We start from the raw sequence: 15,051 nt of genomic DNA, 5'->3' as shown, positions 1-15,051 counted from the left end.
CTCACGCATTTGAGATATTATATACACAGTAAACAAACATAAAGGCAACACAACTTCAAAAAAAAAAAAAAAAAAAAAAAAAAAAGAGAGTCAAAAAGATCAAAAGAAAACAAGCACAACGTAAAGCTTCTACAGCTTGGTAACTGTAAATGATATAATAACAAATGGGAATTTTTTCATCCTCAAAGATGATGGTAATGTAAGTTGATCATGAACACCGCATGGTGAATTCAAGAGTTTGCAGACTTGCCTTAGCCTTGTTCCCTTCGAGAATAAGGTGTGTGGACATGCCTTTGTTTTACCATGCAAGCTTCGTTCAAAGGGCAGTCTTTAAAGTAACAATAGGTCCATTTTACTTTGATGAGCCTTAAAAAATTAATGGCCCGCCATCTTATCCGAATATACAAGCCTATTTACATACATATTAACATATTACATCAAACTTTAAGATGACCCACCAGAGACATCTATGACAGCCGTGGTTACCCTATTTCGAATGTTTAATGGAAAAGTCTTCAAGGAGCGTCCCATTTACCCTGGTTTCACCAAAGCCACTTTGTACCAAGAAGCTTGATACTCAACCAAATGTGCGTGGAATAGTTCACCTAGTCTGTGTGCTCCACATAATCATGCCTTACGTCACTCAAACCTTTTCATCTTTCACAATTAAGAAAAACAAAATAGACTCGATACACTATGAAATGCCAAGCAATCGATTACACCAGCTAGACACATCTGAAGACGTAACAATTAAGCGACTCACGATAAATAGTACTAGAAAAATATAACTTTGTTGCAGGTGGGCTTGTACACATATAAAGAACGCATCCCTGGCTCCGTGCGCCATGGGTTCGATGTAACAGTCAAGGATTTTTTCAAAGGCATGATTTTGAGCCATGGTCACGACCTTTACAATTGGTCAGTTGTATTGCAAATGGGATTGAATTAAGCAATAAGCACCGTTTCCGTCATTTTATTTGACAATCAGCTTCTAGTTATAACTACTGATATATACGTAAACCTATTCTTTTGTGCTGTGCTCGAATCCACCGTCGTTGGCATTACCGAAAATCATTGCTACCTTAATTCTGCCACCGTCCCTTGCAAAGAACTGATGTTTAAACACATCGCAAATAAGGAGAAATTATGGTAACAAAGTCTTAAGGGTTAATTTCTCTTTCTTTAACTTGGATAAATATTCAAAGCTGAGGCAGACATGTATAAGTATTTATATATGCCTAGGTACATTATGAAGCACCTCCTGTCTTTCAGTCTCGCCTCATGTTGCCTACTCATTTTAGCGGTTATGTGCTGTAAATGGCACATGCGAATGGGGTTACATAGACACACAGAAATCTGGGAAGTCACACAGGTGTGGTATTGTTAAGCTCCTGTAGATTTGCATAGTCCAAAGAACAAGGTGGTACGGATGGGTGGTAGCTGATTGTAGAATATTGTGACCTGTTTTCCCAGCTAATACAGCTTGCTTAAGCACATGCACACTTCTATAAAGCATTTTTTCACGTCAGTTAATACAAAATTCCACAGGGTTTTTTTCAAAGCTTATTACATCTTGTGCGTTGCAAACACCTTAACAAAATTAAGATACATTTTGAAAATTGAGAAATCGGCTTTTCTGTTATGAAATCTTACATTTCTGAAAACCTATAGACTAATATTAAGAATTCATCTGCCTTGCAGCTAATAATCAACTTGATGCACAAGTCTACAGAAATCCAATCATTCCAGGTATTAAATGGATAACTGATACATAATTGCAAAACTATCATATTTATGTCATTCTTTTTCTGGGACACAACGTTGGGAAAGAAATCACAGCAAATGAATATACGCCCGTGTCCAGTTCGTCACAGAATGCAGGTATGACATAGTTTCAAGCAGCACAGTTCTCTGACAGACAAGCTGGTAATAAATTGCTGGGAGTACCATACTAAGGTGATGTATCAAGTACATGTAAATATTTAACAAATACGTTTACTGGCATGCATGACAGTCCTTTACAAGTGACTGGTCAGTCCAGAGTGATCCTTCCATTCTCTGAACGTTTGAGGTAATATCTGCACAGAGACAACTTTGAAATGTTCAACTCCCTAGCTTTGGCATTGCTTTGGGCTTCAGGCAATGTACAACTCTGAAATTTTCTTTAATTGCACTGACTTAGGCATTGTTGTTGGGCTTCAGGCAATGTACAACTGTGATATGTTCCTCCACTGCACCGGCTTTGGCACTGTTGTTGGGCATCAGGCAATGTCCAACAATTGGCATTGCCGGTCGGCTCCACATTTTGTTTGCTTGCTGCTTCCTGAGAGACAGGGCATGGCAAACGCACACACATACAAAAACTTACAGCTCTGGCTAAACAGCGTTTATATGTATATCACTTTCTTGAATTTATCATCTTGAATACAGATGAGAATTTGTTCCAGTTTGGGAGCAAGCTGGCCTTTTGATGTCCATGGGTTTTCTTCTAAAGCTGCTATCATCTGCAATGACATTCATACAATATTTCTTTAACCTTTCATATCAACACTGATTTATATATGTATTACATCTATTACTTAACATTAATATACCTCTATCACATATGGTGAACAGGGTACCTAATATTAAAAAAGAAACATAAATCAGGGATCTGATTGTATACTACTAACCAACTTGACAAAAATGGAAACTTCAATCATTGTGAAGCTTAAAAATCATCTCATCAAAAGCAACACATGAAACATTTGAGCAAACAAGTTAACCTGAAATAAACACAGCTTTAAATCTATTTAAAATCTGTAATAAAATTACTTGTTGGAATATATAATCAGCGAATGATTTCCATACAAGATATTCATATGAAGATGCCAATTCTTCAGAACACTTTTCTTTTTTGTTACTTACTTCATTACTGTATTTGGATACGTAGCTGAAAAGTTCCCTAAGAGCACTGGCTGTATTGAATTGGTCTGTACACATCTGAAATCCAGAGATTAACAAATCTATATTGCAAGAGGAAAGATATTTTCATAACACTGGGAACATTTCTGTTATATTAAAACGGAAATGAACCTCCACAATCTGTAATCTGTGGTAAAAGTACTGTATATTCTTTGTTCCCTGGTTTAAAATATTATCTTCTTTCATACTATGAAGTATAAATATATTCTATCTTAAATACTATCTGTAAAATAGTAATCCCTGTGTTTACTTACATACTTCTTGTTTTCTCATCAAAATGTGTTACTAAACCAAGACTTTAAAGCAAAGGGTGTCATTCTGTTTCACCACAATATGACGCTTAGGTGAGGTACATCAACTAACTTACTCTAGAAACATCTGCCAGGTAGGTGCTCATTTCCTGATCACTGATTGGAGGAAGGTCATGGATATCTTTATAAAACTTCTCCACTAATTTTTTGTACGCTGGAATGTCTTTGGCAAACAGTAGTTTGTTGGAAGGGGAGTCCTGCAAGACATAAATGAGTGGAATATTATCATAATATGGTTGGTCTTATGTAACTCAAATTTTGATAACTGGCAGTCCTTTTTCATTTTGGCTGGTATTTACATACCAATTAAGAAAATTACATTCTGCATTCAAGACAAAATTTTATGATACGTTTTTCAATAGAACAGACGAAATATATCATAAAAACACTTACATTCTTTACTTTAAACTGCAATATTAGCTACACACTTTTTATTGTCAAAACATAGTATTATTCACTTTATTATTTGATATTTGGTACATGTAGGTGGCAAACTCTCGGTAGTCTACTGTATCTTCAAGCCATTGTATTCCCTGGTTATATACCTTGCCAAGGCAGTGTTGGGAAGTTGAGCAGCTATCCATGAAGGTTTGGGCTATCACAGACAAACACGAATCTACTATCAGGGGCTTGTTGATGTCAAATACAAAGTCAGGGTTCTTGATAATATTGACCCAGAAGCGCAAAGGTAAGCTGTAGAAGGAAAAAAAAGACAAAAAGAAATGGTTATGCCAAAAACCCCACTTCATTAAATATTTAACAATATTTGAGTAACTAAACAGGTACTATACAGGGATTAATATGTTAATCTTTGACATTAATGGAAAATTGCCTTTTACATTTTGATTTAAAAATAGAACAAATTTTTATGACCAAAACAGATGGATTGCATTAACATTAATGTCAGCTAGTTTTCATGTCTCACCTATTGCTCTTCCAGGTGTGTACCACATCAGGATCAGTTATTCCCTGCTGAACTGCCATCTCGTCAAGAAAATCAAACAGGTATTTAACCACAGGTGGCAATGAGACGGATGCACTAAGTACTGTATTAAACAGATCATCTACAAATTTTTGTAGAGTACCCTGAAAAGAAACAAACAGGTACAATCTTATTATTCAACCTGTGCCATCACTGAAATGAGTTCTTTCAAAATAAAGGTCAGAAAAGATCTTGGAATAACTTTTCATCGTCCTTTCATGCCTCAGTTTTAATTGTGTGCATGTGATATATCACTTTCTTACAAACCTTCATGCCCGTAATCTATTGGGACACCATGCACCCCACTATTACTCAATAAATAGTTATTAATTAAGCTTGGGAAAAAGTCCTCACCTTAGTTGATAATAATCTGGTAAGGAATATCTCCGAGATCATCTTGAGACCAGCATCTTTTGGGTGGGAATCATCCTGGTGTTTTACCTGTGTAGGATACAGTGATTACAGGCTATGAATATGTACATGTATGAAGAAAGATGGAGGCAGGAACGTCTGAGATAGCCTTACTTAGAATAGTATATCAATTTTTTCTTTCTCAAAATATGATCAAGCATAAATTACATTTTCACTGCCATCCAGTATTTAAAAATATGCCAGGCCAACATATATTTTTGTGTGTACCACAGAAGAACAGCACCTGACTAATGTTTGTGTCCACTGAAAGGCTACAATTCACAGTATCTTAAACCAGCATTAACTATTTTGTTAGATTTTTTTCAACCCAGTATGTCCAGTTTAGTGAAACTTGACACAGCTTCAGCATTTTTTCCAGGGAGAGGAAGGTGACGTAATGTTTACTCTAGCTCTCTCATGTCAAAGGTATTTTCCGTATAATAGTCTAAGCAGTGGACTTCGGGGATGAAGATCCAAGTCATAAATACAGTTTTCTAGGAAACTGGACATACTGGAAGAATATTTCTTCTAAAATAATTATATCATAAGATTTTAATTAATTTTAAATGCTGTCAAGTGAGACGCAGTCTTCTCATTCTCACAAGCTTTCTGCTTTCCTAAAAAAATTTGCACTGACTCTGCTATTTGTTATTTAGAAACTACTGACTAAGCACCAAAATGAACACCAGAAAAAGTATTTGGGGAGATGAATGCAGTTTTGGCTTAGCTAAACATAGCTAAATTGTTGCAAACAATCTCAAAATGATGTCTTATGCAGTACTTTTGTGTTATATGTCACTTCATGGAGTGAATGGGTAAAGACTACGTCACAGCTAAAGCCCTTCAACCTCATAGCAATGTGTTTGATTGGATACAACTCTTAAGATGGCTACCTCGACTCACACCAGCCATTTGTGCAGTATTGTCATTTTGTTCTACATGCTATTCGGTGAAATCTCATTAAAATAATCTAGCGTGATACTTTTTAGACAGCTTGAGTATCCTGCTTTAGACTGAAATATGTTTTAGCCAGGTGCCGTCTTGTCCTTTAACCAAATCAAAGGATGTATGTATGAGGTGTTTACTTACAAGATGCCAGACTTTGGCCCCAGATTCTGTTGTATCAGGTGATTTTATACTGGGTAACAATCCTGTGTGACTTGACAATGTGGAACTGTCATAGGTACCTGAGAAAGAATGAGCGAGCAAGTTTATATCAGCTACATGTAAATACTAACAAAATCAGCATATTTTATAGTGTACACAAAAATTCCAAGCACTCGTTCCAAGAAAATTTAACACAAGATTAACTTTAGTTTTACTTCTAGTCTAGTTTGAAAGAAGTCCACAAAACTCTCTTGCTTCTTCTGAAGGGAAATTCTAATTTTGTGGAAAGATGATTGGATTTTGCATTCCAAGACCCTCTTACATGATTCCCTCTTACAGTAGTGTTATATGCATGTATATGAATATGTTAAGAGGCATTAAAGAGGGCACTGAGCAAGTGTGCCTTAATCACCTAAGCAATGCTTATGAGGACAGTCTTTGTAATTACATGTCGGCTTATGTTCACTGTTTGTTTGTTTGTTGTTTCCTACAGAAGAATACCAAGACTCACCATTCAGGGATTTGCTGTGTTCCCTTTCTGTCAGCATGACAATCGCACCATCAACGACCTTGTAATGCCCCAGTGTGTTTAACCGTTTCCACCCATCCACCACTGAAGATGTCATATCCTCATCCTTCAATACCAGATGACCCCCTATACCATTGCGCCATTCTACAAATTGGTAAAAAACAAAACAAACACCTCTATCATACTTGTAAAATCTGTTTCAGTAATGAAAGGTAACAATTAATTTATCATTACGAATAACATTAATATGTACATATTTCAGTCAACGTTTCAATGCAAACTTGGCATGACTTTTGATCCTAACCCCTCCAACTACCCTAAATCCCCAACCTTTTCGCATATGAAAGGGCAACTTTCAGCGCAATTTATGCACAGTTTTGATTTGATTTTGAAGACAAAACTACATTGGTTGGGTTGGCCAATTTCAGGGTTTCACAAAAAAAATTATAATTTTATCGGTCTACACAGAATAATGCCTTCAGAATATGCCTTAATAGATATGTTGCAAACATGCAAAATAGTTGAAGAATTACAGTATGAAGCAATTTTTTATTCCGTCTGAAATGATTAAGTTCAGGTAAGAATTGCTTAGTACACATAAGAGTTCATCACTGTTGTTTGTGCACAAGGTAATCTACCTAGATCAAGGTCATGAATGTTGGGTCGCTGCGAGAAGGGCATGTTTCTGTGAGCAGTGTCCAGAATCTTCACCTTCACCTGGGTTATTGTATCACAGTCTAAGGCTTTGCATTGGAACACCTCTCCATCATGTTCCACATTTAATGTCTGTAACACAGGAAACACATCTCAAACATCTTGACCACAGGACACATACTGAAGAATATACTACCAAATCTAGTATGATGATCATATGCGTATATGTCCAGTATATAAATAAATAAGTAAATAATTCACAATTCTTCAAAAAGCAATCACAGGTAAACTATAAATCGTGGGATAGTGAAAAGCAGAACCGTGTGAAATATTACACATTACAAAGTCAACACTATCTGGGAAAGTATAATGAATATTGACATAAATGAAATGAAATATATAAACATTACAACTTTGATAAATAAATCTTGAAATAGTAATCTTCCCACTGTAAAGGGAATTGGAGCCAGTATACTCAAAATATTTAAATGGCCTTGTAACGATATTCACAAACATGTATTAATTTAACAAATTTCTACAAATATTACACATTTCTGCCATAAACATTTAATGCAATTCAACAACATCCATGGCAAACTAAAGCAGAGTGATTAAAATTAAAGGAAATTCCCTTTTAAGTCAATGAGATAATTACAAAAAAAATTCCATAAATGATTGAAGATATACAATGAAATGTGACGACTACGATATGAATATAAAGGAGCAATTAATGAAATACCAACAGTTCAACTCACCAATGTTCTTGGTTCTATTTTTTCTCGCAGTAGACGGTCCTCTGATAAAGAGTATCTGGCATCACCTGTTATGTGATCTACTGGACCTTTTTTCCACCTGGAGTTTTATGGCTTTGTAAAGCATGAACAGAGAGGAGCCAGCATGTTCCTGAAACATATGATGACTGCAATAAAATATCTGTTGGTGTTCTCATTACCTGCCCAAATGTATATTTGCTAGCCTTTATCAGTTATTATTAGAATTATTCTAATCTACCCATACTACCATTAAAATTAATCAAGGAGCTATAACTGTATCTTCCATTTCAATTTTCAGCATATTACGTGTACTAAAGGAATTGGACAAACTAGATCAGAGGTTTTAAGATAACTAAACATTTGTGGTCATGACCTTACCTTCAAGTAACTGTACAGGCAGAGAGACAACCAGTTTGTCAAAAGCTTCTCCACAACAGATTCTGTCCTGTAAATCATCAAACACAAAATATTTTAATAAATGTTTCACGTAAAACTACCCTAATGCTTCAACCTTTCCACATACAAAAGAGCAACTTTCAAATCTGATTTTTGAATATACAAAGCAACTACAAAACTGGTGTGCTTGGCCAGTTTCAGGGCTTCACAAAAAGTATAATATTATCAGTGTACATAAAGTAATGCTCTCAGAATATGCTTGAATAAACATCTTGCACTCACGCTAAAAGGTTAAAGAATTACAGTGTCGCCAAATCAATGACATCTGCACGCTATGTCTATATGTGTGTAATATCAAGTAGTATGGTAAATAGCAGAATTAACATAAAAAAATACCAGTTATGAAATTCAGTGTTTGATGTTATGTATCTGTTATCACACATAAAATTAGTCAAGATAAATTCTGCCCACCTATTTAAATTTCATATTGATAATAACAATAACATAAAAGACTTTCATATTAATAAAGAAAATCCAAATTAAGAAATGCAATTCTTACCTTCTCAACATCAGCTTGGGATGTTTTCCTCCTACAGTTTTCTCAACAAGTTCACTTAGTAAAGCTTTTAAGATGCTGAAATTGATTGGAAAAAACAATTGTATTGATGAACAATGAAGTATGATCTCTTTTGCAATATTACTACTTTCTTTATTTTAAGTGCTTGGGAATGTTTCATTTAAATACAAAGGTTACATTTATATTTGTAATTTCTACTACTTTCAAGACTATACATATACTTATCTTAACAGGTAAATTGTTTCCAGGTGACCTAACCGTCTCTAAATTTCAACTTCTCTTTATTTGAAAATTATACACAAATTTATTTAACACTCTGAAAACTTACTCTGTAGCATATTCCAAGTTGTCTTGATAAACAATCATCAATAAAGATGCCACATAAACTCTGCAACGGTACAAAAATACAGCATATCTATTTGAAGATTTGAAGATACAACTCTTACAAACTCAAGTCCATCTATTGCAAAAAAGGCCTACCAGGCCCTGTACATTTATTAACCTATTCTTTAGCATACAATCAACACAGCTATATTTCACTAAACATGCTACATGTATTCATATAAAAACACTCACATTTCATATCTACAATGAAAGTCAATCCTTTTTAATAAGTACTTTTTGATCCTTTAAATACAGATAAATTTAACAAACTAAACCTTGCAGTTTGCTTACATATCAATATGATATAAAATCCTTTCTGGTAATGATCTGTAACTATTTAGATTGCATTAGCACATAACAAATAAAAATATGCTGACTGTAATCTTACTTGTCTCTGATGTTGAATGTTTTCTGCTCTTCCAATGTGTGTATGAAGGTCAACAGAAAGTACTTATTCTTCAAAAGATGACGGAACTGTTGGATTCCAATCTCAAACTGCCGAGTGCGACCATTCTTCTGAAAGTAATGACCCTTTTGAAACACTGACATTCACTTTTTGCCCAAGTAACAATATTGGCCTGGGCTCAGTAGCTCACAATCCATAAATCACAAAGAGTATGAGTAGTTTTCTCCAAAAATCTGAATAAAATCTGCTGAATATTACAATATTCCCCTCCTTACATGTTTTCTCATCTGAGATCAGATTTGGATGGTAGGTTGCAATAAAATGCCCTAAATATGATTCCAAGTAGGATGAAATAAGATAAAACAGATAAATATACCATTGGTGGATGAAGAATCACATGATCTGACATGCCAGGAAATAACACTTTGAACGTGTAGCTGTGGTAGTCCCAGAATGGAATTCCACTTGCCACAAGATCGCCCGTAAGATCTGTCATGTCTGTTTGCAACTCGGCAAATGCTGGAAAAAAATAGCAACACCCAATTTTCAGAGGCAAAATCATGATAAAACCAAATGAGTTATGAAAGTCATATATATATAATCTAGATCAGCAAATACATTACAATTCTGTCCGTTAGTTTTGTCCACCTTTCTTTACACATCACTGAACTGACACATTACTAGCTGTGTTGCTTGACAGAACTTTTCAAACAAAGATAAGAATCAAAATTTAGTATTTGATTTCATGAGAGTCTGTCAGTACATTACCTTGTTTGCATTCATTCCTGACATTGCTCTCCAGATTATCCAGCTGAATCTGCATCTTGCGGTAAATGCGCTCTGCTTGCGTGCTCTGTCTCCGGTAGATAATCAAGATGATGACAATGATAATCAGGAGGAAGACTACAGCTGCAGCAATGCCAATGATGGCTACCATTGGGAACTTGAAGCGATCATCCATGTCATACTCCACTGATCCTACTGTGTACTCGATGTTGCCAACAGTCACCTGAAGATTTGATATAACAATTACTTTGCAAGTCTGTTGGTTTTGTGAACTGGTATACTAACTAATAGCTTGCTCTGATATTTTGAAGCTCGCATAGTGAGCATAAATCCACTGTAACATCCTGCAAAAAGCCAATGTCATCTTGCATTTCGTGTGGTTGCAAATGGTTCGTGTTAATATATACATGTAAGATGTCAAATATTCTAATGACAGAAAGAGCGGCTTATAAAGCAGCTGGTAAGCAGCTTAAATGTAGATATAAATTTTGTTTATGACAAACTTGCCCATTTTTCTTGATTCTGTGAGTTCTATTCATTTTAGAGAGTTAATTTGAGGTTTGCTTGGAACATGAGATGATATTTTACAGGAAAATTTCAAGTTTCTGCACCAAAAATAATATTTTGTGACCTTTATTTACCTCTACAATTGCACTTTTGTGGGTGAAATTTTAGGTCATTTATTACTGAAAGTTTTTGAGTTTCTCAAAATTCCAAAGATGGTGATTCTGTGTTAGAGATACTACTATTCTATGACAGATGGACAGACAGATGTACATCTACATGACCTGGCAATATTCATTAACCTACTTTCAGCCTGACATACCAAATCCAGATCATAAAAAATAAAACCCAAAAACTCAACTAGCGAGAGAATGGTTGGTGTTTGATTGCATCTTACAGTGGATTTAATGGAATGTCAACATTCTGTTAAAGGTACATGGAGGTTTAATCCTAAGACATACCTGCACTAAAGGTAAAGCTCCACTTGGACGGCCATGCCTATCAGTGGGCTCTGGTTGTTGTTTTGGTGGGGTGCAGACAATCTGATTGGCTGAGAGGGATGTCACATTACAAGGCTGAGATCCAATCCAAACCTCAATATCATCCTGGTTAGCAGCCAGATTTAAATCTTGTCCCTGAAATTAGTATGGATTTAAACAATTTCTTGATGGCATGAAATAATAAACAAATATTCAAAAACAAAATAGAACAAAAATTTAGGCATCAGTGCTACATATCATTCAACAAAATTCACAAATTAAAATCAATTGACAATTTGGACTCCAAGGATTTTACCTGAACAAGTTAACTGACTTACCAAAGCACATTTATGAGAGAAGACCGAATTAAATTCTTTATTGTGAAATCCTGACATGCATTTTTGTAACATTTACCTCAATAATCAAAGCTTCACCCTTGAACATCTTCTTCCGCTCTGTCTCTGTGAAGTTTTGCACCACAGGGTCAGGATAGTACTCCAGCTCAGACTTCAAGTTAATGAAGTTTGTGGCTAAATCCCTCACAGACTTGACAGCATCCATGACAAAGACAATCTGTGCTGATATTTTGGAACTGGGAGATCGTCTGTGCACCCTTCGTAGCTTCTGAGATCTCTTGCCCCGGATTGGAGCAGGTGGCGTGGGACAAGTTAACATTGTGTCCTCCACAACGTCACATATCTAAAAATGATTAACCAAGGTGTCTTCTAAAATTTATATCTTTAAAATCATGTATGAAAAGATGACATGAACATAATCCATACTTTCATTCAAACATTTTTAGTATGAATATCCAATACTGTTACAATGTTATTACATTTTTCCCAAATTCTTTATATGTTGGCTTGGATACCGGTAGATATAATCCTATGATGTGATAATAAATGTGTAGTGAAAAAAAGGAAAGGAAAGGTGCACATACTGTTGATGTAGATGTTGTTGTTCCATGTATTGTTCGCATCTGTGGTCTCTGGATTGATCTGAAGTTTTGGCCCTTCACAGTGATTTCCAGTCCTCCACTGTAACAGAAAAAGGGCAAAGATGTAATAGATACAAGGGCAAATATGAAAAAAAAAATATATAAAAAAATAAATAAATAAATAAAACAAAAGCACTCTTGAAATCACCTTTACTTTTTTTTATACAAAAAGTGTGATTAAACCATTAAATTAGATCACTGCATGCACACACATCACAGCATAAAGCAGTACCTGTACATTAAGTAATACTTTTTGCCAAAACACTACACTACTACCCTGGGCTCAGTTGTTCAAATGTGTATTACCTAATACTGGTATCAAGTCATATGCTATATTTAAGATTTTAGCCAAATTGAGCAGCCAATGTAGTTGTTCAAATTAAATTATAAGAGCAGTACATTTAATTCATATTCAATACACTGTTATTCTATTATTTAAGTAATTTAAGTAAAAGTAAGTATTTAATTTAAGTAAAAAACTGAAGACTAGGATTAAAGCTAAATCTGGCATTAAGTTTTAACACAGTTTTGAACAACTGCTCAGCAGTTTAAATCCCAGGTTCGGAACTATTAAGCAATTTGAACAGGTCCTATAACATACCTCATGATGCTTTTCAGCGGACGAATACGAGTAATTATTGGATCCTCTGTGAATAAGAAGGTCTGGTTAACGCTACGCCTTGCACCATCAAAAGTGATGGAGAAGGTGGGGCGAGGACCAGCAGCTGCCACACTAGATGTGATGCAGAAAGCTTGGTCATCTCGTAATTTATCCCTGTAAAAGAAAAAAAATGTCTGAAGTGGCAGTAATTATTTATTGTTTAAATGCCTGTTACAAATTTCTTTGAAATCAAAACATAAATTGGTCCAAGTTTCATATAATGTTTCATATGTTTTAGGCCGTACTCAATAATATTTCACTTATATGACGGTGACCAGCATATTGGTGGGGGGAAACCGGGCAGAGCCCGGGGTTAAAAAAACAACCATCCACATGTCTGTGGCAGATCTTCCTACTTACAGCCGGAGAGGAAGCTAGCATGAGCTGCAGAGATAATGTGGTACAAGTGTTAATACCATTCCTTAAATGGCAGCATTAAAATTCATTGTCTTGTACACTATATTTTACAGATATCCTATAGAATACTGTACTCTATACGGAATTATGTGTGGAAGTCAGTGTACATAGGAACTACGTTGGGTTACAGCTAATCACATTTTTATCTTTTTTCTTCTAAATACATTTAAATGAAAGTGCATACCTGTTGATAGCACAATATGCATTCCCAATGTAGGCATTCACGACTCCACCTGTCTTGAGGCGCTGACCATATATGGTAATAGTGGAACCACCTGACTTTGGACCCAGTGTTGGCTCAATGCTGCGTACGTGAGGATCCTGAAAAGTACATGATGAATATACACAATTACACTAGTAGTTATCAGTACCAACCTTTTCAACTGTTTTCAACCAAAAACCTTCAAGCAAAATAGTTTCAGTAAAGGTAATGCTGCTCATAACCCAAACCTTGAATAACAGTTGACTTTTACCAAAACTAAACTCTTATCTATCCTGTGCTTACCCTATATTCAAAGAGCCCGTCACGGTAAGGAACATGTCTTTCCCTGTGGTGAATGGTGATTGGTCCTTCCACAGAACTCATGCCTGCTGCTCTGGTTGTGCACACAATCCTGAAATTATACATTTTTTGCCATTTTGCCTTCAGATGCTTCACAATAGACTGGATAACAATAATCTGGAGAAATCAATTTACTCTTTTTGTGGTGAAAAGTTGTGGTGACAACCACAACAAGCCTGAGTCTAATTCAATCTTGCTTCAAATCTGCAGGAGGTTTATGGAAGGTTATCCAAAAAGCCATAATTTCAAATATATGAAAAGGTCTAATGGTAAAAAAAAAAGAACAAATCCTTGAGAATGATCATTTTTCAGTTCAGAACACTAAGTGAAAAAGCATAAAATCCTAACTCTTCTGCAACTGACAACTAACCACATTGCAACTCCAAGCTTATTACATCCGTGTGATTTTTTGTTTCCATCAGACTTTTCAGGTTCCTCATATCGTAGTGTTGTTTAAGTGAAATACTCTTTTGCAAAGCAATGAAAACAAAGAACAAACAAAATAGAATGAAAAATTCATCACAGTATACCTGCAACATGTGTTACAGACTTACTTTTGTGATGGTGAGTAGAGGCTCCTGATAGGTACACAAGGTATTCCTGCCACTGTGATGTTATTTTGGATGTCCTCAAACTTTGAACCCAGGTTACGGCCACGTATAGTGACATTAGTCCCTCCATCAAGCGGCCCTGTCAGTGGCTCCACCTGTGGGTCAAAATAATCCTGATTACATGCCTGAGCATTTGGTATTATCTTGACTTAGGTGAATGACTGAGAACTAAAGCTTTCTTTCACTACATAATAATTTTCACAAAACTTTTATACCCCTACCCCATAACATTTTTGATTAGCCATTAAATGATGAACACTGTCAAGTATACTGATGACCAACTGATGAAAATGTGTCATACAAGTATGATGATATGATTGGCAAATTACTGACTAAGAAAAATTTAAATGAAGATCACAGATTTACATACGAATATTTTCAGATAAATGAGGGATGAAAAGTTGATTGTGATGGTGCACACTGTTAACAGTTTAGTAACCAACAATGTGCTGGGTATAAACCTATACTTGACGACCGATTAATAAGCATGGAAGAGAAACACAGCAGGATAGTGGGAAAGATGGACAGATGGCACCTTAT

At 35.4% G+C, this 15,051-nt stretch overlaps 1 protein-coding gene across 1 annotated transcript in view; it reads right to left on the bottom strand.

Moving 5' to 3' along the window:
* Positions 1-66: 66 nt before the first annotated feature.
* LOC135471915 (plexin-A4-like) overlaps positions 67-15,051 on the bottom strand; it is a 186,731-nt gene continuing 171,746 nt past the window's right edge. The window contains 24 exon segments of the mRNA XM_064751354.1: positions 67-2,504; positions 2,908-2,982; positions 3,332-3,472; positions 3,821-3,968; positions 4,201-4,361; positions 4,612-4,698; positions 5,758-5,855; positions 6,287-6,448; positions 6,943-7,090; positions 7,714-7,803; positions 7,805-7,861; positions 8,110-8,176; positions 8,687-8,761; positions 9,033-9,092; positions 9,477-9,604; positions 9,871-10,013; positions 10,263-10,503; positions 11,246-11,419; positions 11,678-11,962; positions 12,204-12,300; positions 12,862-13,035; positions 13,523-13,659; positions 13,844-13,952; positions 14,455-14,606. Of these exon segments, the coding sequence (XP_064607424.1) occupies positions 2,388-2,504; positions 2,908-2,982; positions 3,332-3,472; positions 3,821-3,968; positions 4,201-4,361; positions 4,612-4,698; positions 5,758-5,855; positions 6,287-6,448; positions 6,943-7,090; positions 7,714-7,803; positions 7,805-7,861; positions 8,110-8,176; positions 8,687-8,761; positions 9,033-9,092; positions 9,477-9,604; positions 9,871-10,013; positions 10,263-10,503; positions 11,246-11,419; positions 11,678-11,962; positions 12,204-12,300; positions 12,862-13,035; positions 13,523-13,659; positions 13,844-13,952; positions 14,455-14,606 (3,126 nt within the window). The 3' untranslated portion in view covers positions 67-2,387.

The sequence above is a fragment of the Liolophura sinensis genome, chromosome 7 (genome assembly GCF_032854445.1).
Source record: "Liolophura sinensis isolate JHLJ2023 chromosome 7, CUHK_Ljap_v2, whole genome shotgun sequence".
Taxonomy (NCBI): Eukaryota; Metazoa; Mollusca; class Polyplacophora; order Chitonida; family Chitonidae; genus Liolophura; species Liolophura sinensis.
The sequence above is the reverse complement of the archived record's forward strand: the minus strand, read 5'-3'. Positions and strand labels throughout refer to the sequence as shown.